The sequence below is a fragment of the Anticarsia gemmatalis genome, chromosome 9, assembly GCF_050436995.1.
Source record: "Anticarsia gemmatalis isolate Benzon Research Colony breed Stoneville strain chromosome 9, ilAntGemm2 primary, whole genome shotgun sequence".
NCBI classification, from domain to species: Eukaryota; Metazoa; Arthropoda; class Insecta; order Lepidoptera; family Erebidae; genus Anticarsia; species Anticarsia gemmatalis.
In genome coordinates this window covers 6,108,911-6,134,871 of record NC_134753.1, presented here as the reverse complement: position 1 = coordinate 6,134,871, position 25,961 = coordinate 6,108,911, and the positions used below count along the sequence as shown (strand labels likewise).

The 25,961-nt window shown below is 36.3% G+C and overlaps 1 protein-coding gene across 6 annotated transcripts in view; it reads left to right on the top strand.

Moving 5' to 3' along the window:
- dac (dachshund family transcription factor) overlaps positions 1-25,961 on the top strand; it is a 132,410-nt gene that overhangs the window by 50,701 nt on the left and 55,748 nt on the right. For 4 of the 6 annotated variants that reach the window (XM_076118259.1, XM_076118257.1, XM_076118255.1 and 1 more), the window contains 3 exons: positions 3,706-3,845; positions 16,451-16,640; positions 20,010-20,069. In XM_076118259.1, the coding sequence (XP_075974374.1) occupies positions 3,706-3,845; positions 16,451-16,640; positions 20,010-20,069 (390 nt within the window). The remainder of the gene's footprint in view (positions 1-3,705; positions 3,846-16,450; positions 16,641-20,009; positions 20,070-25,961) is intronic. The other 2 variants (XM_076118258.1, XM_076118256.1) reach the window with 1 other exon arrangement.

The window sequence follows — 25,961 nt, the reverse complement described above, 5'->3', positions numbered from 1 at the left end:
ATAGAGCAACGATTTTTTGAACCGAAATCATTTATCATGTTTGCACTGAACCCAAGACAAACTGCTACTGCGTTTGAGTTTACACTAGATAAGATTACGTGCGTTTGTTTTACGTTGTCTACCGATTCTTGGGCCATTTTTAAGACAGAGCCTCATTGTTTGGTGTATTACCAGATACGGTTTTTCTCAGAGTGTTACTTGTAGAGGAAATAATGCATCAAACGCACTCTTAACTCTATATGCGCTCAAATATTGTCGTAGAATATTTTCTTTCAATAAGTCCATGTATGAATTTTGAGAACCCGTTTTTTGATGATACAATCTATGGAATCATTGCAACACATAATATTTGATCATTAAACATAAGGCAGCGATAAATGACGTATTACGCAAAATATTTAGTGTTAAGTGATATGGACTAGTCAACAGCTTTTTAGAACAGTAGTTTTCCATTTGTTTGTAAAGTAATGAGCCAAGTGCCAGTACAACATACGTAGCGGTATCTATTGTTACATGAATTTTAAGCGGAAACTAAATAGCAGCTTGTTTAAAATAATATTTAATCCTATTAGTGAGTTTTAAGTCCTAATAATGATGTTACCAACCATAATCCGCTAGCACTTAAATGTCAAAGTTGTCGCAAATAAGTAGTAAGACACTGTAAATAAAGAACAGTTAATAATCTTGACATTACTATGTTTAAATGTTTACGATTAAAACCATTTGCCTCGATGACACCCTCACCAAAATAAAAATCTCAAAATGAACTTTAATTTAATGTGTAAACATTCCCATACGGGCTGTAGTGCTGTAATGTGTAAATAATCGGACGCTTCAGTAACAAAAAACATAAAATATACACATTATGACTATTAGCTTACAATAGGCTGTCAGCGAGTTGTTTTTGGTCTTTTCACTTTTAAACCGTAGTCAAGGAAGGATGTTTATGCCACGTGAATGTTATGATATAGTGTCAGTAATTATTAGTGAGTGTGAACACGTCCACTAAAAGTAGAGAATAGTAATACAAATATAATAACAAAGAGTAGGGAGTCTATTCTCGTGTACCGATACCGTTGATACTGTTTGTGTACTTAATAGCATCATGTGTTTAAGATCCTAGTTTTTTATGCAGTGGGGATTTTGAAGGGTTACTCGGAATAATTTTGTAACGGAATCGTTTCATCTCGTGCCGAAGTCACGTTTTCTGGTACTTTTGTGTATTCTTCTTTGAATGTATTACGATATGGAGTTCGTCGATCAGGATTTGTTCAATGTTTGTGAAACTATCTATCAAGGGTATATCTGTCAGTAATATCTGGGGACTCCTTTGTGGGTGCTATTTGATCAGTGACACGGGCTGTGAGTGATGAATATTGCCAAGCAAATATACAAAAAGCAAAACTATACGTGGTGTTAGTTTCACTGGGGTTGGTCGGAGGAAAGAGTGCGATGCGCAGAATGGAATTATGTTTGATATTTGACTTTTTTGTTCATTCCCATTCATAGTGCAAATGTTAGAACTGTTTGATCTTGTTGCGTAATATTTTTTACAGCTTTTGTAGTTTAGAGTTTCACGTAGAGCATGGTAATTATATAATTTGCTTAAATTTAACTTTACTTTGGGAGTCCATATTACTTTCCATATCGGCATAAAATGATTATTATAGTACTTTTCCCGCCCGCACTATCACGTAAGTACACAAGTTTATCTCATTATTACATTACTACTCGCAGATACTATTGAGTAAGTTTCTACCCTGTTGCACCCTCTGCTTTATGATACTCTTTAGACTTCGCACACCCGTATAAATCGTTCGGAAATCGTTCGGTAATAAATCGAACGCTTTTTAATGGCAGTTTATCGCAGTGAGCTTTGCGGTATTCAGATTACGGGTATGGCCTAAGTGGCGGCAAGGGAGCGGCACGTGCTCTCCTTATCTCTGTCCCTCGACACTTTCAATATTCGATTTCGTCGCGGGCGCGGTTTTGTTTAGCTTTTTTGCTCCCGATTGTACTCGTCGGCACCCAAAATAAATTCCATTTTTATGTTCGGCTTTTTGAAGTTCATTTTAACTATTTATAATCCATTGATCGTAATTGTTACACGGTCATGGCTAGGTCCTGAGACGATGGATCAAATTAGTAACATATTTTATTGTACCATAACATACTGGGCTACAGTAAATAAAATTGGCCATCAAAATAACAAACCCTTTATCAGAACACGACAACGAAGAAAAAAATCGTCACACCGTACAATCGCACCCCAAAGCGTAACCGAAAACGAGTCTCACCGCAATCCAAGCTAATGGAGTGTCTCATAATGACGGTTGCTGACATAAAAATAAATAGGCGAGACTCAGTTTCTGCGTAAGCCGATACTATGATAACAGCATCGCTCCCTCGATAATTGCCGAACTTGGCCGACGCCTCTGATGTGATACCTAGTTGTAATGTAGTGCGGATTACTTGCTACCACTGTAATTGATCTACTTTGCACGCCAATTACAAAGATATAACTACGTACTAAGTGCATTAGATTTTTGACTGATTTGGTTATCTAGTTTTCTACATTAATAGAATAATCGCACTTATTTCTAGGAATAACTATGATGTTGTAAATTAACGCAGCTTTTCTTTTAAAGGACTAGGAATTATTATCATTCTATTGCCGTATGTTATAAAAATTAATTTGTGTAGCGGGCACTTTATTCTATCATTCATTCAATCTTTATGAGTCAGATATGATGTTTACATAACTACAGTAAACCAAAATATTTTTCTGATAAAATCATATACTCAACGATGTACATTTCTGGAGGTAATTGTTCCGATAAAAGTAGGCATGGAACTTTTAGTTCAGTTTAGGTTCGGAAGAGCACACGCAATAGGCTTAAGGGCAAAGATTTAGGTGACAAACTTTATTGCGCCCAAGAAATACTGTTGTCTATTACGTGAACATAAATCAGGGATGGGAAAACAATAAGCGTGAAATTGTGGAAACTGCGGACGACGTCTTGCGGTATTAAATCTTAGGGGAGTGAAATAAATAAAAATAAATCTATGGCAACCCCCACGCGAGAACAAGATTTATTTGATTACTGTACAGATAGTGCATGAGAAGCTTCCGTTACTGACTCTTAATTGATTTTAATTAATGACTATTTCAGTTTATTGTTCTTTTGTTGCAGTTATGAGAATTTACTATGAGTACAGAATGATAATGAATGAGTCATGTGTAAAAGCGGATTGATCGATTTCTTTACTTCATTCTTCTGCCTGCTTTTTGTAGAGTTTTATTGTTTTTACAATTGGCGTTTACATTTTTTCGCACGGCTTTTATTGTAGAATTGTATTTTGCGTTATTAGTTTCTACAAATTATTATAGGCTTATAATTTATGTCTATGTTAAATGTGGATATCTCGTGTGGGCTGGTTCACACCAATTACTGCTATTTTAAATCATAGTGTTTCTTTTTTGTTTCAACTGGTTCGTTCCCACCTGTACCCAGAGAGTTTTGGATAAATGTTCAAAACAAATTCCTAATATGTACCTTTCAAAGTAAAATACCTTAAGTTAGAGTCCTATTCTATTGAAATTCTACTTTGGGGTTTATATAAGTAACAATCAATAGGTGTGATACCTTAAGATATGATAAGTGCGAGGTCTTAAACCACAGTAACGTGCTACTATGTCCGCAGCTCTAGACCGGGCCGACCACCGAAGCGCGCGTCCGGCGTGGGCCTGTCTCTCGCTGCCACGCAGTTCCCCGGTCACCCCTTCAAGAAACACCGCCTCGAGAACGGCGAGTACTCGCCCTACGAAAACGGACACATGAGTGGTAAGTACTACCTACTAGCTTTATATAAAAACTTAACGTAACATTAATGCATCGTTATTAAACAGACGTTCGATTAAACTGATTGCACATTACTACTCGTACAATAACTTATACAGACTTATAGTAACAACGAGAACTCGTTAATTACAAGCGAAATCGTATTTCAGAATAACGAAGCCGTAATCAATAATCCTACAAACAACACAATAAATGTTCCAGTGATGGCGTAAAACGCGAATTAAACACAAAGTTATTAACCTACAGATTAATCTCGACTTAATCTGGCTTTGTAATATAAATCAAAACAAACGGTACCATGACATGTGATAACATCAAAATCGGGTTTGTGTAAGCTCCGGATAGGCGCCGGATATGAATCCCCGTCTTGTCGGGAGGTATGCCTCCTCATTTCGTATACAAATTACACAAATACAAAATTATCCCAACACAAACGGAGAAAAGGGAATAAAGTGATTAAATAGAGCTCAGCGCAAGACGGCTAGCAATCAATCATTTTTGTCGCTTACGGCTTTGTTGATACTGCCACTTTTCATCTCTTTTTGCCCCATACGTTTCACATCTGTCGTCTCGCTTTCGCATGAAGTGTCGTGCCAGACAAGGGAGCAATTACATTCGTGATCTTGCATAAGCGGCACTTGCTTATCGCGCACTGCCGCATTTGACTTTGAGTGTAGTTTGTTCGCTTTTTTCCCGAAATTTGCAATTCGAAACACTCTCATGGCTGAAATAAGCATAGCTTTTGTTTTGTGCTTATTGCATATTTCATAAACAAGTCATATTTTTTGTTTTGGGTTTAACCCTCGTTCGTTATCCATTTGTGTTTGGTGTCATTTCTTGTGTTGTGTTACTCATCTATGCTTAGTCGGTTCTAATTATTTTACAATTAGTTGGAAGATGGATGGGTCTTGTTAAGGGTTAGATGGAAATTTGAAGTTTACAATAATATAGTCTTAAATAGTTTTGATACTTTCAATAATTAAAAGTTATGGTGCAGTCATTTACTTAGTTATCTTTAAAACTATCAAAATATGTTTATTCTTTTAAGTAAGTGTGTGTCAAGTACTCTTTTCATACATCGAATTGAAGGTCCCACGTTAAAATAAGAGTAACAGAAAGTATCAATCATAAACCTAATAATTTTGTTACGTAATTTCCATCATCCATAATATTAAAGCTATTCTAATTAAATTCGTGCGTGTATCAAGTTTCCATGTACCATATCTGTATACGGGCTCCGGCGTTAAGCCAATATTATTTTGACGAGTCGTTGACAGTGGTTTACAGTTGATGAAACAAACACACACATTGAAAAACAGTCCTGGGAAGGTGCACTCACACAGGTGACGTACTAATACATACACGTCACACATGTACGCCGAGGGTGTTACTGTTTGAGTGAGTGAGGAGGCGGGTGGCCCATTTTCACCCTGTGAAATAATAGGATACGAAAACATCGGAGGCAGAATATAATCCTCCTGCGAAGGTTGAACGGAATGGAAATAGGAATATGAAATGCGTGAAAGGGATGTGACGGCCCACGTGCTCGTTGAAAGGGTTACCCACCGATGTTTATCTTGAGGCGCCAAATCTAAACGGCTGCTCATTCCGCGATGTGACTTAGATTTGCGATTACGACTAAATGTATATTTAAATGGCCATTAAGGTTCAGTCCATCCTTTTCATTGCATAGTCATCAATAAGCCTTAATTTAACTCTCGGACGTGCAAAGTATTGCGAAAGCTTATCAGGCTGACATGTTCTGAAGAACTCAGAATGCCTGTAATAATTCTAGATACATGAATATGTGTATAGTTATTAGGTACATATTTGTATAGCAAAGATATACTGCGATTACAAACAATTACTACCTGATGCAAAAGTACAATCGGTGTAATCAAATCCGGCTTGGCAACCCTAACATTTAGAAAGTGCCATGAAAATGATGTGTTGATAATAATTAAAGGTTCGGCGCGGTGTCGCCACGACTCGGATGTATAACGGGGGGATAATGTAAGGCATTATAACATTACTCGCTGGGGCACAAAGCTTTACGTTCTGATTGAATTCTGCGACTGAAATTAAGTAAGGATTTGCCTGTTTATGTTAAGGGCGGGGAGGGATCAGTCAATTTGCGAATCTCTTGTACGTTCACGCATTTGATGCATTGTAACATGTAAAGGAGATTATTTAATAATGATAAACGATATATCAACAATTACATTACATCTCATCGGATCTTCAGATAAGTAATTACCCGATAGCTAGGTATTCAACTGGGAATGCAAATTCTTACTTGATGATTGACATCTTCGTTGTAAGTAAATGCTTTATGTTGAAAGTAATGATTATTATAGGTTCTTGTGTGCATCGAGTGCTTCTGTTACAAGATGAGAAGTCAAAACATACAACTTTCATTTCAATACTGAATTTACGAACACATTGCACTTACGACGATAGCTGCAATTATAGTACTGACAAGCTAATCACCTTGTTAACTTACTCCTAGCCCTTGAACGCTGTTCATTAGTAAAAACTCACTCACTAACAGACGATCATTATCCGAGTCTCGTTTTTTCCTAGGTAGAACGTTATTGCACATTTATCGCGTCGCAAAAACCGCATTCTCTCCACAATCAGTGAATCGAAAGCTCATTTTTTCCATTTCCGTATTGTTAGCTTGCAAGAACGTACGATAAACACTAGTAGAGTCGGCAATCATAGCAATTTCTTGCTATCCACGGCTGCGTTTACAATTTTTAATGGTTAAAACATCAACTGGCAATTGGAAGTAATCAAACAAATTGCCGTTGCCTCTTATAAGGAAATCGTAATAATAAACGCGGTGGCAACAATAATTAAACGCCGAAGCGATGCGAAACGACTCGAGAAGTGTTACTTACTTGCTTACGACAAACTGTTTGCGCCGATACTCACTAGCGCCTCATGTGTTTCTATGTCTCATTACTAATAAATAGCTTTTACTTTTGCCGGCCAGCATGATATATCTTATTCATTTTTATCAAGAGTTGACAGGCTTCATAAAATGTAATAATATTATGGAAATTAATTGAACCGTATCTATCGTCATTATTTGCATGCATCTATTTTTTGTCATTCGTACAAACAAGTTCATTTTAATTATTGTCGTGACTGTAAAAACCACACTATGACTATGGACAGTTTTATGTGACTACGCCATAACATTTTACTATGCAGTAAGCCTAGAACCTTGTATTTATGGAAACTAAATTAAGTTTTCTACGATAACTTATAGGTACTTACCCTTAATAATGTTTAAGTAATTGACGTAATTTGACTGCAGGTGTAAAGAAAGCGTAGTCTCTTCACTACACGCCAATGGACGGCATTTAGCGGGCTCGCATCTGACCAAGACAAACATTTTGAAGTTCTAGGCAGCTTGTGATTAGTTTCATTTGCATGTTATGAAAAGTACCTGTGCCTTTTTAAACTCGTTTCTAATTCAAGAAAAATCCTGCTCAGCTCCAGGAGAATTATGCATTTATATGTTTAATTATATTTGAACAAAATGTCAGACCTAATATGACAGTGATCGTAAAAATGCGATATTATATATTAGTCAGTTATCAACGCACATATATCATTGCCCAACGATATTCTAATAAAAATCAAGCAATTACCATTTTAATTAAAACAGTCGTTATTGCGCCGTTTCTCAGCGGCGATCAGTCGTGGCCACTCGTGGCAGCCCTACATGTAAATGAGTGTAAAATGTGAGGTCGTTCTGTCCACCTGCGCTTAGACGCGTGCGCCTGCGCCTGCGCCGACGTTCGCTGATTACGGTCAGCAATCAACAATGTCGATTAATTCGATTATCGACTTTCAATTAGTAATAATGTATTTAGCAATAAACATCTATTTGACAAGTTGCGTGTTCGCAATGAGACGTTCGTCCATTTGTCAGATATAAAATCATGTGACAGTTAGATTGTTCCGCGCTAATTATTTTGAAAGTTTCGATTGTTAACTTTGTTAGTACTTTTTTGTTCCTCTCCATTTTTTACCATTGTCATGCGTAGTTCGTATCAATACTACCGCATTGCAATTTCGAGCTAACTACACATCGTTACATTTCGTATAGATTTATTCTATCTCTACAACCTCTACTCATGCAAATAATATATGAGGAGCTACGGTTTCGAAAATATCAATATAGATCAAATAACTGGTATCATTCAATGAGTTCCAAACAAACCATTACGGAACGGTTAAAGCAAATATGTGTGGAGGTAAAATTTACAATAGGCAGGAGGCAGGTATTTTGGTTCTTTGCTTCGTTTGTCGCTGCCGATATTTCGAATTCCAAACATACGAATCATGCGTGGAATTATATGAATTCCCTCCCTCACTCCGCGTGTTGTCACCTATACAATCTTACCGAGTTATGTTTAGGGTACGACTTGCTTCATGCTGATGTAAAGTTTTCAGTTTAAAAAAAACAGTTCCAACCACACAAATAAATCCTTAGTGAATGATACTATTCCAACATTGAAACCTTAATTAATTTGTAGGAGCAAAAAAATAACTGCCTACGGTTGTTACAATTTCCATATTAAAATGACTAGTGTTATTGACCGCATAACACTCACACTCACATCTTAATAAACGACTGCTTTGTACGAGAACTTATCTTTACTGATGTAATTTACCAGATTATGTAGCCATAATAACATTAACGAATCAGTTTTTTTGCCCGTCGTCGTAGTAATAGAAGTTTCTTGCGGCCTCCTCGTAACTGACATTAACATCGCGAGACAATTTCCATACATATGTTATGTTCGCTTCAAGTGTTTAACTCCCAACGTTTTGTTTGTCGTGTAAACGGCCGGCGCTTACAATTAAAATGTCGTTCTGCTACCCACTTATGACATTGCTCACACCTAAGAGTCGCCACGGCGAATTCATATGTTTTTTGTCCGGGAAAAAGCATAACGAAGGAATTTCTTTTAATTAGCAATACCAGCGTTTTGTAGCGGCAGTGCTCCGGCATTCTAGACATAATTCACTTGTTTGTACAAGTCCGTTTTATCTTTTATTTAATTAAAATTATTCTGAAAGTAAGCATTTTTTGCTGCAATCGAAATGTTCTTCGTTAAATTTTATAGCAGAGTAAAATTGATTCCGTTAGTTCAATATAGTTAAAAGCATCACGATCTAGAAACACTGAGAGATGTTTTCTATTAGAATGCCTTAGTAGAAACGTCCTTGTCACGATTCGATGCTCGACCAATCACACCGATAATTATTATGTTAATACGATTGATTTATAACCACTTATCAACAAGTGTATACGGTTTCGCCCGGGGCGTTCGTATTCGAGCGCATTGTCGATCAATCGACTCGATCGATGTAAAATTACATGTTACTCTCTTCCGTAACCCAAGTCCGTTTGTTATTAAATTGACGACACGTAATAACACCCATCAACTGCGAAGAGGCAGAGTGTCATGCACGACAAAGATTAATATGACAATTAAAAAAAACTGTTATAATAAAACTGGATACGTGCTTATTATTCTGTACTTTGCTGGTGGTGACAGCTAAAGACATTTTGTTTATATAAATTATTTACAACGTAGGAACACAAGCACCTGTAAATGAAACAATTATCAGAAATATTATCACAACAGTCACGAATGAAAAATTATAGAAGCAATAGTGTGAATATTCACTCGCGTGTTTCCTATTTAGAGAGCATTATTTTAAAAAATGCATTGCTGTATTCAACTGTGTTAACTAGTTCTACGTGATTAAAATAATTTATATTTGTTAATTAGAATGCTAGTATTATGAATGGATGCCATTTCATTTCAAAATCAGGGGTACATTTAAAAGTATCGCAAGTCGCAAGTAATTGTGTCTATTATAAAAAAGGATACTACTCTACATAAATATCAGTGTAACATCAAATATTTCGATAATAACAGCTGCTACCAAAAACCACGAACAGATAATCTCTCTTTTGTGTGTTATTAATAAAAATATGGGTGGATATTTCAGTATCTCTGCTACTTATTATGTAACAATGGCGAAGTTTCTTTTGTGAGCATTCACGGATGACTTGATCCTTTTGGTAACATTTTTAACAAATAACATTCACATACGAATATTGTAATGGCAACTTTGTTTGTTAGTTGTAATGTTCCGGAGAATTTGTAATAATATTCAACTGAAAAAAGCAGTTTTTAATATAATTGCAAGTACCGGGAACTGATTAGAGCCATTAGAATCGGAATTCCAGTACAAGATGATGAGTAAAACTACTATGTATTCTTGGGAAGTGAGTCGTAAAATGTAAGTATGGCTCGACTGAGAATTCCTTGTTTTACAATATTATCCTTCTCATTAGTAATTACAAAAATCTGTAAATCTAAACTCTAGTTCATGCTAATAAAAGACATGTCATGATACATTTCGAAAATACATCTCAATATTTAAGGTACTATTGCTGAGGATCATACATGGTCTCATAATATGTGACCACAAGTGAGCTTATTAAGGAACATAAACGTATATTTCTATAATTACAATTCTCCACGGACGTATAATAGCACGTATGACACATCGTTATCCTGGCCAGCATTTATCCGGGATAAAACTGTATCCCGGTCAATTTACGAGTAATTAAGTCTGACCCTCTTTCGGTGAGGGAGGAACTTTTATTCGGCTCGTTGAAATACTCCGGAATCGTTGCTAAACTCCTATCCTATTGGCTGGCATCGCGTAAAGATTTCCCCGTTTTCCCACCGAACGTGATTAATGCGTATGGTGTGAACCCACGAATTTACTTTTTATTGCTATTTGTATTTGAACGTAACAAGTTTACTGTTGCTTGTTTTATTGTAGCGTAACTGAGTTGTCAATTTTGTTAGTATGTTTATAAGGTACCTAATTATAAGACAACAAATTATTGAAACGCATTCTACAATACTCAAGGCTGGTCAAACAAAATGTTTGTAAAATGTAATTAACATTATAATAAAACATCTCCGGTTGTATTCACAACTGCACGAGACCACGGTTTAATCACGGACAGCACACTTATACGTAACAACGTGTAATATTGCTTAAGGAGGAACGTCCTTCGCAGACGGACTATAACTTCTCAAATTACGTTCGTAAGTAAGGGACGTGGATTAGCGTGCGCTAGGGCAAATATTTTATTACAGTCCAAATCTCCAGCCCTCAACGTTTTATTGTTCATAAGGCTCGTCCGAGCCAAATGAAAGAATTTATGGCTAAGACATAAGTCCTTCGGTGTTGCCAGTATGGGGGACTTTACCTCATTATGCGGTTAAACTATAGTATTCTACAACTTGTTACGCTACTACATTAAAGTATTGGATATATTGTGTTATTATTTTTTTAAATTATCACAATATTTTGTACTAAATAAATTTCGCCTGAATGTGAATTAGTATGATAATTCAAAAAATACCCCATTACTAGCAACCTATAATGATATCAATTATATCAGAAAATAAATTATTGCCTTGAAATATCTTAGTAATAAATAAGGCTCCTTTTCTGCAAAAGCACCTGGCAACACTGTCTATTGGAGCTTGTTGACTTACGATATTGACCGTTCGCATTTTGTCGGCGATGGTGTATTACTGTTATTGATTGTACTTGGCGCGTGACTTGTGTCGACGATTGTACTCCGGCTGATAAACAACTTGTAACGTATCGTAGTGTAACAACTTGTTTATAGAACTGTCCGCGCATCAAACAATATTAGGGAAACAACTCGTTACGTCCTTTCACTCAATCGATACGAATGTGTGCATTGTCCGACTTCTTATTCGAATGATGTGCTATGCGCGTTCAAACAAAAAGTCTTTTAAATACGGAATTTATTTCTTCCGTGATTTCTTGTTAATTAGGCTTAGTAATTAGTCTTTCTACTCTAATTTATGCTAACGAACCAGGCAGACTTTCTTTTGTTGTTATATTTCACTGTTTCTTTATTGACTAAGTCGTTAATACTGAAACGATTTCTTATTACATTCAATATTAATCACCATATAAAATTGTGTCATTCGTCATACATGTATTTACATCGAATTTAATGTTCTCGTTTATTAACACATTGTATCGGATATTGGGGACAGCTTTATTGATAGTTTTATAGCAAATGCTGTAAAGAATCATCATAATTTTTACGATGGCTAATAATACAAACTGCGCTTACTCATGGACGCCGTTGACGTGTTCATATCGTTGCAAAAACTAGAAAATTAATTGTTTGAAGTGCAAGCACTAATTATAGAATCTGTCAAAGTCGCCGCTCCAATTACAGTATTCCTATTTAGTATTGAATTATCTGGCATTTACAACAAGGTGTTGGCATACAACGGCCAGGAATGGCGATAAGTATTTGACAGAGCGCGTTCATCGTGTGTATTCTTTCGAAACATAGTTGTTTTACTTGAAGCGTCAACTCGGGCGATTTATCGTGCAAACGCGCGGTCCGTTATTTTGGCCAATCGCATATGCCATTGGTATACTGACCGTACAATTATGTATTTATTGTAAACGCTACGATTGCCGGCTGACTGTAATTTGCTTTTAATTCGCCCTCTTTCGTATCATTTTCGAGTTTCTTCGTTTTGCCGATCCTTCCAAGATTTGTTGTTATCCATAACACTTTATTTCTGCTGCTCAGATTTTTGCCTGTTATGTTGATTTCCAGTGATTTCGTTTATTGATTTGAGACAAATCGTATCTTATAAGCTCTGACTAAAGCTTTTTTCGAAGAAGAATCACAACTACTTACTACATTGTACAGTATTTATAACCCTCGTACCTATTTACTCTCTGCGACGTAATGCATCCAATAATTTATTCCTTTCATATGATTTACAAGCCATTACGGTAATGTTAAGGTTTCCAGTTAAAACCACCGAGTTATAAAGTCTAGGAGGCTGCGTTTACGATAGATACTATTTTACGACAGCAACAAAACTTTAATAAAACTCTCCTTTTATTATTGTTACGACTGTGTACAAAGTGCACACTCAGTGTATTCGTACAATAGTGTGAATACTACAGGAATTCATGATTATTTCTGAGCAATCAATCAATAATATATTCAAGAAAGTGAATGCACCTTAAGTTATCTTCAGTTCCCTTCCTTTTATAAAAACGTGCACATTAGAAGCCTGATGTTTAGTGAAATCTGGTTGCACTGATGATCACACTTAAACATGAAAATTGCTTCTGTCAATTATCTGACTAAACGTTTTTGTACGACTGGTATATGTATAATGCATTTAAAATTGTTAAGCAATAACCCAGGTACATTATGTAAGCACCGTGAAAGAATACAATGTAGGCATTGGCACTGGTTTCTTTAACTTTATGGCCAATCATTTATGCCCTGCTTGTTTGGTCATTTTGTAATCTGTCTGCAATAAAACTCAACGGTTATAATACTCGTGCCATTATCTCTGGACTTGCGAATATCACCTTTGTTACGATGTTCGACGAAACCTCTAGCATTGTTTGTCTGTATTTGTCTGTAATTGACTTTCCGGTATTAAACATTGCCACCTATTAAACAATAAAAACAAACAGATAAGTGGGAAATTGTGTTGTTTTTTATATTAAAAAATGCGTCCCTAAAGTTTTTGCGGTTATGATTGCCTTTATTCCAACCTCCTTTAAACACATAAGTGATATAATTGGGGTCCCGATTCTATCGATTCTAATTCGAAATAATGGCCAGTAATTTGGTACGACCATTTGTCGAGGACAGTCGATATTCGATCAATAAATCGATGTGTATCGATATAATAGCGGTTCAGAATCGACGTTTCATTTCTTTAAATGCCCTGATCAGTGGATTCGCTTAATAATAGTCATAATCTTAAACGATGAACATTTTTGTCGGTTATTGAGCAACAATTTGTGTGAGGGATCAGTTTAGTGTTTTTTGTGTTGTGCACAAATAAAGTTGAGTTGAGGCTCAGTTGAGTCCGTCTTGAGTGAGTCTGCGCGTTTTATTCTCGGATAGTTCTCAGGACTTGATGATCTGCGCACATCAGCCCGCAGCTGAACGATGAATAACGTGAATTAGCTTTCATTGTTATTTATTGCGATATACTTTAACTACTTACAAAGCTTAGCCACCACCAACAAACAAAACCACATGCCAGTAGTTGGCATTTTATAATTTCACTACGGCAAAATTAATTCCTAACTGGTAGTAAACTTCACCAAAGCAACAAAGTGAACTCTACAAATTAGAAAAGGAAGTGGCGAGAAAATGATGTGTGTAAGAAAGAGATGAATGTAAGGGTTGTTTGAACCGCAGGTTATTACGAGATTTAACACGTATTTAGTTAATTAATAAGTGCGGTTGACCGGTGCGGTTGCGGGTCTTGTGTGTCCGGGGATTTGTAAATATGCTTTTTGGTTTAGTGACCTAATTGTGGTTTTTGGGGGCTGCGTTTTACTGTTACAATATTATGTTGGCTATCTGTAAATATGACGTCTAAGAAAGAACAGATATTATTATAACGAAATTTAAAATTTGGTAGGCCACTTTACATTTAGAGCATATTTTTGAAGTCTTTTAAGGTTGGGCTTTTATACATTGATGATCATAGAATTGAGATGTATGAGATTGTTGTCAAAAGTGTTTTTTTCTTTATTTCTTGAAGCAAAATAACATAATAGTTATACAATCAATGTATTGTTTCATCAAGAACCCATGGGTTTTTCAAATCTTAGTCAAAGTTCAATAACTGATAGTCAACACAAAAGTTCGCGGCGGGCCGAAACGTTGACATATTTGTTATTGAACTGAAAGTGTCCACAATCCACACACAACGCGATGAATAATTAATTACAATAATAAATACGAAGTTGGTCCGAGTATGGTTCACAAGATAACAGAAACGGTTAGCTAAGTAAATAGACCCTAGCAATTAATTCTGGGTCCATTGGTCATAATGTTTGTTTGTTTGTATGTTACTTGCTACTGGGATTTCTGTTACACTTTGATTTGCATGTTTGCGTGATAAATTATTTAGTCAGGTAGAGTGAAATTTGAATATGTTTCGGATACTAAAGGTCCGATCATACTGTGTACTTAGGCTATTTGGAATTATTATGAATTTGTAAACACTATGTAAATAATATTGATCTATTAACATTCTAAAAAAGCTTTTGACTGTTTCCATTAAAAAGCTAAAACTTAGGTTAACAGCCAGTAAACCACTAATAAGATTTATAAAATGGTCATTGAGCAATTTACCACGTAAGTGGTAGAGCACTTATGTTGACATAACGAAACGTAGATGTTTCAGTAGCTTAATTCTCTACTGCTATCGACTACCGACAACCGAACTGTCATCGAGAAATTTTGTATGAAAATCTGGTCAGCGCCTCTGACGGGTGTCGTAGGAAACATTTTGGCAGTACATTCTAAATGTCAAATGTCGAAAGCTAGCCGGTTGTCGGTAGTCGATAGAGGTAAAGAATCGAGGTACAGTATTCTTTATTAACTGTACTCATTTGCTTATACGGAATCTCACTCATAAACTCTTATCCAGCAGGCATCGTTATTATTATATGATACATTGATTCTCCAGCCCGGGCCGGGTATTATTGGGCAGCCGATGTTAACGATCCGAATGGGAGGTGTGTTTACAGTGGTTTCTAAAAGATTTGCTTATAATTAAAATTTTCGCATTAAACACACCGCATCACATACCTGTGCCCTTAATCGCGGAACAAAGCGACACACAATATTTAATATTCAGCAATCCCAAAATCCTTTGTAAAACGCTGCCACAATGGAAAAGGGTATTTTCCTTTAACGGTTGGACCGTTAATTCGTGTTTAATTCGACACCTTGTTAATTGTTTCCGACGCCCCAGTAGGTTTGGTGACCTCGGGGGGCAGACAGGTCATGGGCAGCGAAGGACCACCCGGCACCTCGAACACCCTCACGGGGAGCCATTTTAAGAATATTTGCGCTACACCCCCCCTTATGTTTACTCGGGTTGTTTGTGGTACCCAGAAAACAATAGTCTCGAAATTCATTGCTCATTTTATTATTGTTGATACACCGTTTTACGGGCGATTCGATTATTGGAACGAGTAATTAAATGATAATACTGGCCATTAATTGGATTTTACCTGAGTGTTACGCTTAAGTGGTCTCATGTTTACCTTAGACCTCATACCGCGCCATGGAGCACACTTTAATGTTATTTTGAATTTGTACCACGTGTATTGCCACTATTTCGTGGATTACACGTGGTTTTGTAATACATTCATGTTTGTTTGTGTGCAAAACTTAACAATAATGTTATAATAGCTGAAAGTTGCCGTAATTACATTCATGATATACAAATATCGTTATATAAACATACGTTTCGGGGAACTCTAATAACAGCCTATTAATTCATAAACGGATGCTAAACTTTTAATGCTGTAACAATAAATTTATTAGAACTCTCACAAAACTATCTGAACAAGGCTCCACGTACTAGGATATACTAGACTGTATGAATAACCAGGTATTCGTTTTTCAGAAATGGCACGTATGGAGAAGTCTCCCCTCCTGGCGAACGGCTACAATGCGCCGCCGACGCACCTCGGGCCCATGGGCTTCATGCACCAGCACGCTCTCATGTCCCCGGGCATGCCTCACCACGGAGTACCCCGACCTGACGGCTCCATCATCAAGGGACAGCCCATGCACAACATGGAAGCACTTGCAAGGTAAGACTTTTTCTATGACAGAGAAGTGATCACAAATCATAGTCACTGGCAACTTTCGTGTCAATCAATTATATAGAGTTGGGGACAAATGAATCAGTGTGGGAGGAATATTCAAAACAATTTTTATTTATATCAACATATTTTTTATACCTAGTTTACTATTAAAATGCTACAAAGGTTTTTCTTCCAAAACTCGTAGTCACAAAAATATGGTCTAATTATAACCATGGGATTTAACAAATTTGCCACATAATACTGTCAAAAAAATAAATTTAAAACTGAGAAATTGAAACAGAAAAAATAAAATCCCCCTTTCAACATTTTGAGAAAACAAGATTGGCACGTGTAAAGTAGCAAGAGCATTTCACAGTAAAGGGTTAAGTTTAGTACCCACCTGAGGAAGCTTATTGATAGAACGAAATAATGATGGCTCACGGGAAGTTATTAAACTATGCCTTTAACTGCGACGTGGTTCTCCTTGTTTAAAGGATAATTAAATATTTTTATTGTATTTGTCTTGGCTACCTTTATTATTGGTCAGGACAACCCCGCGGGCCACAGAAAATTATAAAACGCCGTCTCCCTGACTCTGTCATTTTATGACTTCGTCCAGACTTGTACATATACAGTATGTGTGATGGTCGTTCATATTAGGTTGTCATAAATGCTATGGCCGGAAGTAAGACTATTTCGGTTTTATTGATTGAAAAATAAACTAACTTACAGTAATTTATGTACGGGGATCTGTTTACGAAAAGATTCGAGACTGGTAAATTTTATATACTAAAATAACACGATTTTCTGTTGCTTGGTGTTCAAAAAAGTTGTGTGTAAAGGCACGAGTAACAACGGAATACGTAAATAGATATTAAATCCACGAGGAAAATTAAAATCTGTACGGAGAATTTGAACAAGCGGCACGTGTAACCTCGCTGGTTTTTAGGAGTCTGTTGCCTATCGGAGAACCCTTAGGAAAGTCTCCAGTTCTCTGTCAGAGGATTTTACCTCTATATGCTACCTTAGTCACACAAATATACTTGATTAACTTTCGCTACACTGAAGATATGATCAGCCACAATACTAAGGAACCAATGTTAAACCTGGTATGACGGAACCTTATCACTTTCCTACACAAGCGCAAGTTTGAATTAAGAGACTTAAATTTTACGAAAAGGTTGATTTTGTTATCATTATAGAAAATAATACTTTTTTTGTTATCTTAGTTAAGTTTTAGACAGGTACATAAACTTTAAAATAACGAGTGCTGCTTGTAACCTTTCAATTAACATTAGTCATGTCGGATTTGCATTTACATTATGCTTATTAGCATTTTACAGGCTTAAACTGTGTAGTTCTCTAGACTTTAGTACTTTTGGAAAACATTTTTATCTATAAAGATGAAGTTATTTTATAAAATTAAGATAATGTTGAATGGATTTTATCATAAATATTTCGACAATAAGATCTAAAAGAAATATACGACTGGCAACCCTAAAATCTAACTAGAAACACAAAATCCATTTTACAAAATCTTATTAGAACATAAAGAAAATAAAACAAACATACGTTACGTCACGTAAACGGCTCACGTATTAATTGACGAAAAGAAACCTTTAAGCAGGTCGGTCAAGTGGTGCAGGTTAAATGTCCGTTGAGGGAAGTTAATCCAGTTAGAAAAGTACAAACACTGAATGCCCTCACTTCCGCTCGGAAGACCCACAATGCTCACTTGACTTACCCCACTGTCTTACTGCCACTCGTGTAACATAAGTGTGTCTGTAGCCTTATACATACATTCATATCTGTCACTCCGTGTTTCCGACGCGTTGACGACATATTCAGGCATTTTTGAGCATGAGTTTTTATAATTTATAGTTAATATGAATAAAGTGTAATATAAAATCAAACTTGTTCACAGTAGCAACCCTCCTGACATGTTAGCGTGATATGTTTGTGCCATAAAAAAATAGTATGTTTGTTATTTGTCCATGTTAGTTGTTCAAATCGTTTTGACAAAGTAGTTTATTCATTTAGATAGCCATACGTATGGGCGATTATAGTTTTGCATACTATTTGCATAGACTAGAAATGGGTGTACACAATCCTCATTTCTCCTCGTTAGTGACAGTGGCAAAGATAAAATATTGTTTTTCCAAACGACTCTACGAGGGAAGCAATTAAACTGTACAATGTAGCGGTAATGCACTATTTAACGCTTCGTTTAATATATCTGTGGAGTACAAAACACATATATTAATAATTCATATTTATACAAGTTAAAGTAATTGTAAGCTAGTGCAGGGGACCATCGGCATTTACCTCAGCTTCATCACGCGTTCCTATTTGTACTAAGTATACCTATCTGAACGTAGTTTACCACGTCAGGCAATTTTCGGCGCAATTAGTCTATGAATAAATCTAAGTCTAAGTCTCTACGCATTGAGAAACTGAAGAAGAAGCATTGGCAGAAGATTGTTCAGATTTCAGAGCCGTTTAAAAATACTGGCTTGATTGGCCATTAACATTACGAAAAAAACAAACAAATCTGAGACAAAGGATTAAAAACCCTTTCTAGATGATACTTAGTTACAAAGCGCCGTACTTCTGATTACAAACGACGAAGAAAAGTTTAATGAAAAACAAAGAGCTAAAGTAATCGAGAAACAATTTGAACGATCACGCATGAGTAGCTCCGGCACAAATATAAGCGATTGTTTTTAAAACATAATTAATTTGAACGACCCCTCGCTCCACCTAACGGAACATTTAATATTGAGTGCTCATAATTATTCCTTTCATATTCAAACCCTTTTTACAAACTTTCTTTGCAAATACTTGAAATTAATTTGTTGTAGATTTATTTCTTTATTTCTATTACGAGTTTGCTCTGTTTACTCAAGTTTGTGTTTCTCATGCTTTGGAACTGTCATTATTCTTAAAACCTCTAGTAAAAATTCAACAAACTGATAATATTAATTTTCAAATCAGTACCTAATCTTCCGTCTTGGTAAAGTGACTTTACGAAAAAAAGCGCAAGATTGTTATGTTTTTTTTTTAAGTATCGTGTATTTGTACTCCATATATTTTTAAACACAAAACAACATCAACACATTGATTTTATTTTGCATTCTTTGCTGGTAACGTACTTTTTTTAAACAATTTTCGCGGTTTAGCTGAAACATTTCTGACAAATCCACTCCTTCACAAAATGAAAGTTATTTCTGTTAGTTTATCAAGTAAAGTAAATTCTTCATATATCATTTCCCAATCATTATCAACCTCTTAAGCCTTTTTTGTTAATTTTATTATGATCCATTCTAGTTTACTTACAGTTCTCATTTTTCTTATTTTATTTTCTTTTGTCTGCAGATCTGGTATTTGGGAGAATTGTAGAGCGGCATATGAGGACATCGTAAAACATCTCGAAAGGTAAGAAGGAAAAAATGCTTAGAAATGTAGTCATTTTGATTATGAAATCAAATCTTACTGGTTATTAACAATGATAAAAAACCATTTACCTACGTCTGTTCCTAATTTTTTACTTTATTATATTGTGTTTTACTTTTCTTTCATCACTGTCGTCCATCGTAGTTAGTTACCTTCATAAATTTCAAATCACAAACACCAGTAAATCGCCGCAAGCCAAACATTATTTCAAAACAAAACGAAACGTTTGTTAATTTGAACGAGGCACATTGCACAGATCGTAGGAGGGTGTGAAATTAGAGGAGACAATTAGATCCGTGGATCGGGTGTATTTTTAACAAATGACCGGTCGGCGCGGGCCCGCTGCGGGGTGCGAACGATTCATCAAACTCATTCAGGGGCTAATCTCGATGCGAGGAAAAAGCGGCTCTCATGTAAATTGGGCTGATTCGAGGGCCAATCGGCGGGGGAAAGCACTTTTCTTTTCTTGTTTAATGGATGGTGATTGATCGCCAAGTCGCTTTGATACTTCGCGGTTTTGATTTCGATTTTACTGCGTTTCAACGTTTTCATACACATCACGGTAACATGTCAAAAGCTTTTATTGAATACTCTCTGATTTCTTTACATACATTCTGAGCTCGGGTTTTAGCTACGTCTTTCATACAACATTCTATTGAGGCGTAGAACTTAATATAATCCGTCAAAAATATATCAATTTCACCGTGTTCTTTTTAATTAACACGTACACAATAAAATGAGCATCAGTTCCCCAAATCCATCTAATTAATCGTGGAGATTGGAATATAAAATGGTAGGTAGTGTACATGTAGGTCCGGGGATCGAGGCCGGGTAGAATTACAGTCGGACAGCGTGCCTTGTACCGATGTGTCACTGTCAGCCGGCGATCGGCCGGCCACGGCCGCCGGATTAGGGCCGTTTTTAAAGAAATTACTTTGTATTTTTTTATAAAATACAGACCAATGTTTTAAGTAAAACTTTTAATTACATGTTTTTCAAGCTGAACAAAAACAACACACACTATTACGCGTTGATGTCATTTCAATGGGATGACACAATAATTAAATGATTGTTTACGATAAAAGACAATTTAGTCAAGATAATCGATACAAATAACAATTATAATGATTGTAATGGCGTGCACAACAGGTAATATAGTTAACTCATATTAATGTCCTTGTCTGAATGGCGGGCTTCCTTGCTCTCGCGGCGCATGCGTTAAACGAACCAAGATAATTCTTGGTTCGTTTAACGCATGCGCCGCGACCGGTTCTCAATGCTAACTCCAATTAATTGACAGGATTATCTCTGATTTAATATAATTTGTATGTACTGTTTGTTTTGTTTTCTCTTGTGCGAGCGCGCTCGTGTTTCATTTGCAATTAAATTCAAATTTATTTAATTACTTCGTCTAAGTTAATAGTGCTTATTGTGAATACATCCAAGATTCTAGCACAATGTATGTACATTAAATACTGACGTCATTTGTTTACTATTGCATGTAAGCGATGGTAAATAGGTAAACGTTTATGTAAACGCTGAGTCTAGTATAATATCTCCATTGAAGATCTAATTTACCATCTCTTCAATTCAAGAGACTGCATCGTTCGTAACTAAAGACATTTACTTTACCCGTTAATGATTCGTGTATCCGATTTTAAAACCGGGTCGTAAATCAAACAGTCACAGTTAACATTGGACAAATCGTCCGGATCAATGCATTCGTCCGGTTTAATTCGGTTTCGGTGGGTATTAGCCGGCGATTAATGTGCGCGCGGCGGGTTAAGCCGTGCCGGGCGCCCGGCGCCGGCATACGCCGCCCGGATCGGCACACATCGGCCTGACGTCGATCGTTATTCATCCCCGTGCCCCCTTGCCATCACAAGATACCAATGTTTGCACACCCTCTAGTTTAAAAAACTGCTGAAAAATTGGAAATCTTCAACCGATTACAACTTGATCAACTCTACCATATTTTAATTTTTTTACAACAGTTGTAGTAGAACCAAAACAACAATGTGACGATATCTGGAGCATCACGTAACAAAACGTCAAGAGTGGCGGCACCACTTGCGTGATTGAATCCTCCACCATTAATTTCAGTGAAGATCAAACGGAGACCGAGGGTGATATTTATCAAGGATATTGCGAATTATTTTAATCAAATCAAATTCCCTTCGTTGTAAACAAATGCTTTTGATTAATGAGACGCGCGACAGAGCCTCGCAGCCGTTGTGATAAAACACCCGAGGAAAAGACGAAATTAATGGTCATAAAATGAACTCTTGTATCCGTTAGATAAAGATACTGAATGCTTTGAATCTTAAGTGATTTTTCTTCTGTATTTTGAATGATGATAGCGCCGATCGCATCTGGTGACTGTACATTTATATCTTTAGAATTAGCCGGGAGTAATTTTGCGCGATTAGTGCATAACTTCGAGCGCGTTTCCAAAGATATTTAGATTGTCATGACGTCGAATCATTAATAATAACGAGTTTTGATTTTCAGTGGACTAATATGCGCAGGGCGTTGGTAAAGGGTGCCGAGTCACGGCGGCAGTCGTCAGCCCTTTGAATACCTTCCGAGTTTGTCGCCGATGCGGTCGTACTGGAATTTTATCTAGCTCTTTGTACTTTGCCCTTTTACAACGAGAACTATTCGGTTAGTTCTGTCGGCGAACCGAACTATTCGTTCTGTTAGCTTTGATGTCGCATTCACGGGACCACTCTCTGTGTAACCCGCGTATCGCGGTTTCATTAAAATAATATGCTTAAGCAAAATTTCCAACTATTTTATATAAATAACGCCTCTACTAAACTTAAAATTATATGGTTTATAAATAAAATTAGTAGTATAATCTTCATCACAGAAAAATAGAGTCGAAAGTTCCAAAAACTGTATACAAATGGGAAGTGTAAACGGGGCTCGGCGTTGTCATAATGTAAGTTGCACCGTCAGCCTATATTAATCTGGATCCGGCGTCTGACAGCACAAGTCAAATTTCTCATCAAAAATAAGAATTAATGGCGAGTAGCATTAATCATTAGCTCGCAAACGGCACGAGGTGTCTGTATCCCATTATTTTGCATTACTAATGATATGTACACAGCGATAAGGCAGCTTTTCGGAGGAAAAATCTGAGTGTCACCTCCCTTGATTATTTGGGCGCTGCGGCTTTTGTCATTTGATATAGCATGTCGAGTACAAAATGGTTAATGTGCACAGGTATCTAATATTCGTAATGTCGCGGTTATACATTGACAAATTTGATTGGTGACGAACATTAATTGATTTGTTATGTTTATACAATGAAGTGACGAAGGAACACTGGCAATAACCGACTCTTTTTGTCGACTGTAATTAAAAGAACTAGCCGCAAGTTGCATATAAATCATTTGCAACATTGTAACACATTGCATGCTAAGTTGTGTAGCACATTTTTTCCACCCCAAGTGATCAACAGCCACCACTAAAACACTGGTATTTCTAATAGAATAAACACAGACATTATTTTCAATTAAAACGTACACGAAATCGGAGTTTTACTCTCTACGTATAGCCTAGGAGCTGGTTATGTTAATTGCGAATGTTATTTTATGCGGGGACGCGTGCCGGGCGTGGTAGAAAACATTCATTATTCCATCCTTCATTCGGGTGTCACTTCCACGGAGGGCGACTAAAAACACTGACTCCTCGCGTGGGATTAGCCAAATCTCAAATTAAATTATATAATATTATTTTTTCGTATTTTGAAATCCTATTTTCGGTGGATAATATGAGTCATATTCTATTTAATGTAATTTAATTGATTGCTCGATTATTAGACAAATGAATATTTCTAATCTTACTTATTAATATCATGAACGCAAAAGTTTGGCCGTTGTTACAATTTACACAGGAAATTGCTTACCACGTATGAAGTCGCGTCCTGAAACTAGTAAAAGAATAAGTTGCATTGAACTGTATAAAACAAATTAAGTACATTCTTAATTGCTATTGTTAATCGAATATGTTGAAGTTGTTAATGAAAATAGACGCAAATTGAATACCGAAGTGTGACATGACGAGGAAACTGGTGATCAATTAGCCGCCTTCACTCAATAATTTTTAATAAGTTTGTAACACTAATCACTTCCTACCAAAAGGCGTGACCGTTCTATTTCTAGCTGGCAACACTGCCATTGACAGAGGATGTCACTTTTCCTTTAATTACGCAGCGGCCTCATTTCTTCGCGCCCTATTAGTACACATCAATCAATGTTGCCAATACCTATTTTTTACCCTGCGACTCGAGTGTTTTTTCCCTTGGCCCGTTTTTGTTTACGGAGATTTTTTAAGTGGGGAATAATTTGATGAGGTCCGCCACCCGACTGTGTTGCGATGCGAGCCGTGCTCATTTGTCATCGTCTTGTCATTTCTGCGTTTCTTTCGAGCAGTTGAATCGCTAAAGTAATTATGTAAGTTTTTAGTTGTTTTTTTCTTTTGGACCATTCCTGCATAACTTTTATATTGATCTACATATTCTCAATTTATTGATCGATTTTAAAGTTGGCTCTATTTTTATACTTAGCATCTCAAGCGACGTGCAAAAAAACATCGCGGCGTATTGCATTTGGGTCGGAGAATAGCTCACCATATATTTTTTTCCGTAATTAACACGTTTAACAAATGAAGATCGCTCACCGCGCAGAAACTATGAATATGAAATCAGCGTGTCATGCTAATATCCGACATCGATGGGGTAAATCAAATATGTGAATCCACAGATCAAAAGAATTCATTACAGTGTGTAAATCACAATTTGCATGTGGCGCAGAGCAACCATGAATATGCATCCGGGACGCCTGAGTTTGAACATTCAGTGCTGCGTTCAAACACTCACATAAAACTGCAAACGAATGTTACCAAATAAATATGGATTTAACATCCACTCATATTACTTTATGCATGCAAATTCGCTAGTGTCGATACGAAACCTCTCTTAACTGAAGTGTTGCGACACAAAACTGCAAACTAAAATATTTTAACTAACGCTAAAATTCGAATAGTGTAAAATATGAACCTTTATTTTTGTTGTTTGTCACTTTTTCATTTCAGAAGTGTGTCATAGTAGTTTGTTTTTCAAAAAATAAATCCTTTACGGTATAAAATTATTCTGATAGAATGTTAATGATATGTGGCGATAGGTTTGATATGAATGTTAGGTGATATTTAGTAGAGTCGCGAGTGAGTTGAACAATGTGAACGCACTCTCGTCACCGGCAATGCTGACTGGACATCAAACCGGACACTTGCCATTCCGTTCGCTTCCTGACCTTTTCCCGTTTTGTTATGCAAATCCGTGTTCCCGGGGGAATTATACAGCGCGAATAAAAAGTATTCCAGTGTTTACTTGCTGACTTGGCGTCGAGTGCGAGTCGAGTGTGAGTGCGCATAAATCGAGAAAAACCGCGATATTTCCATGTAAACATTTGTTGAAACGTATGAATTATTCTAATTTAGAGGTACTTTTTTCATTGCGATATATAACTTTGTATTATTGTTCGTACAAAGATAACAATTAGAAAACAAAAAAATTGAGGAACCTAAAAACAATCATAGAGCATCATATATCAATATTTAAGAACAAAGATATATATTTTGTTACATTTCTTAAGGTATAAATCATAACAAAATTGATTTTACTTGAAGAAAAATATATTCCAACATATCAAGTTACCATTAATCTAAGTTATCTATTTGTTCCCATTACTAACAGTTATTCAGATTACACGTTTAGACGAAGCGTATGTTTGTTTTATGTTCATAAACGGGCCGTATTGTATTCGTCATAAATAATTGACAACAAGCTGGGGTCATCAAACGCTAACC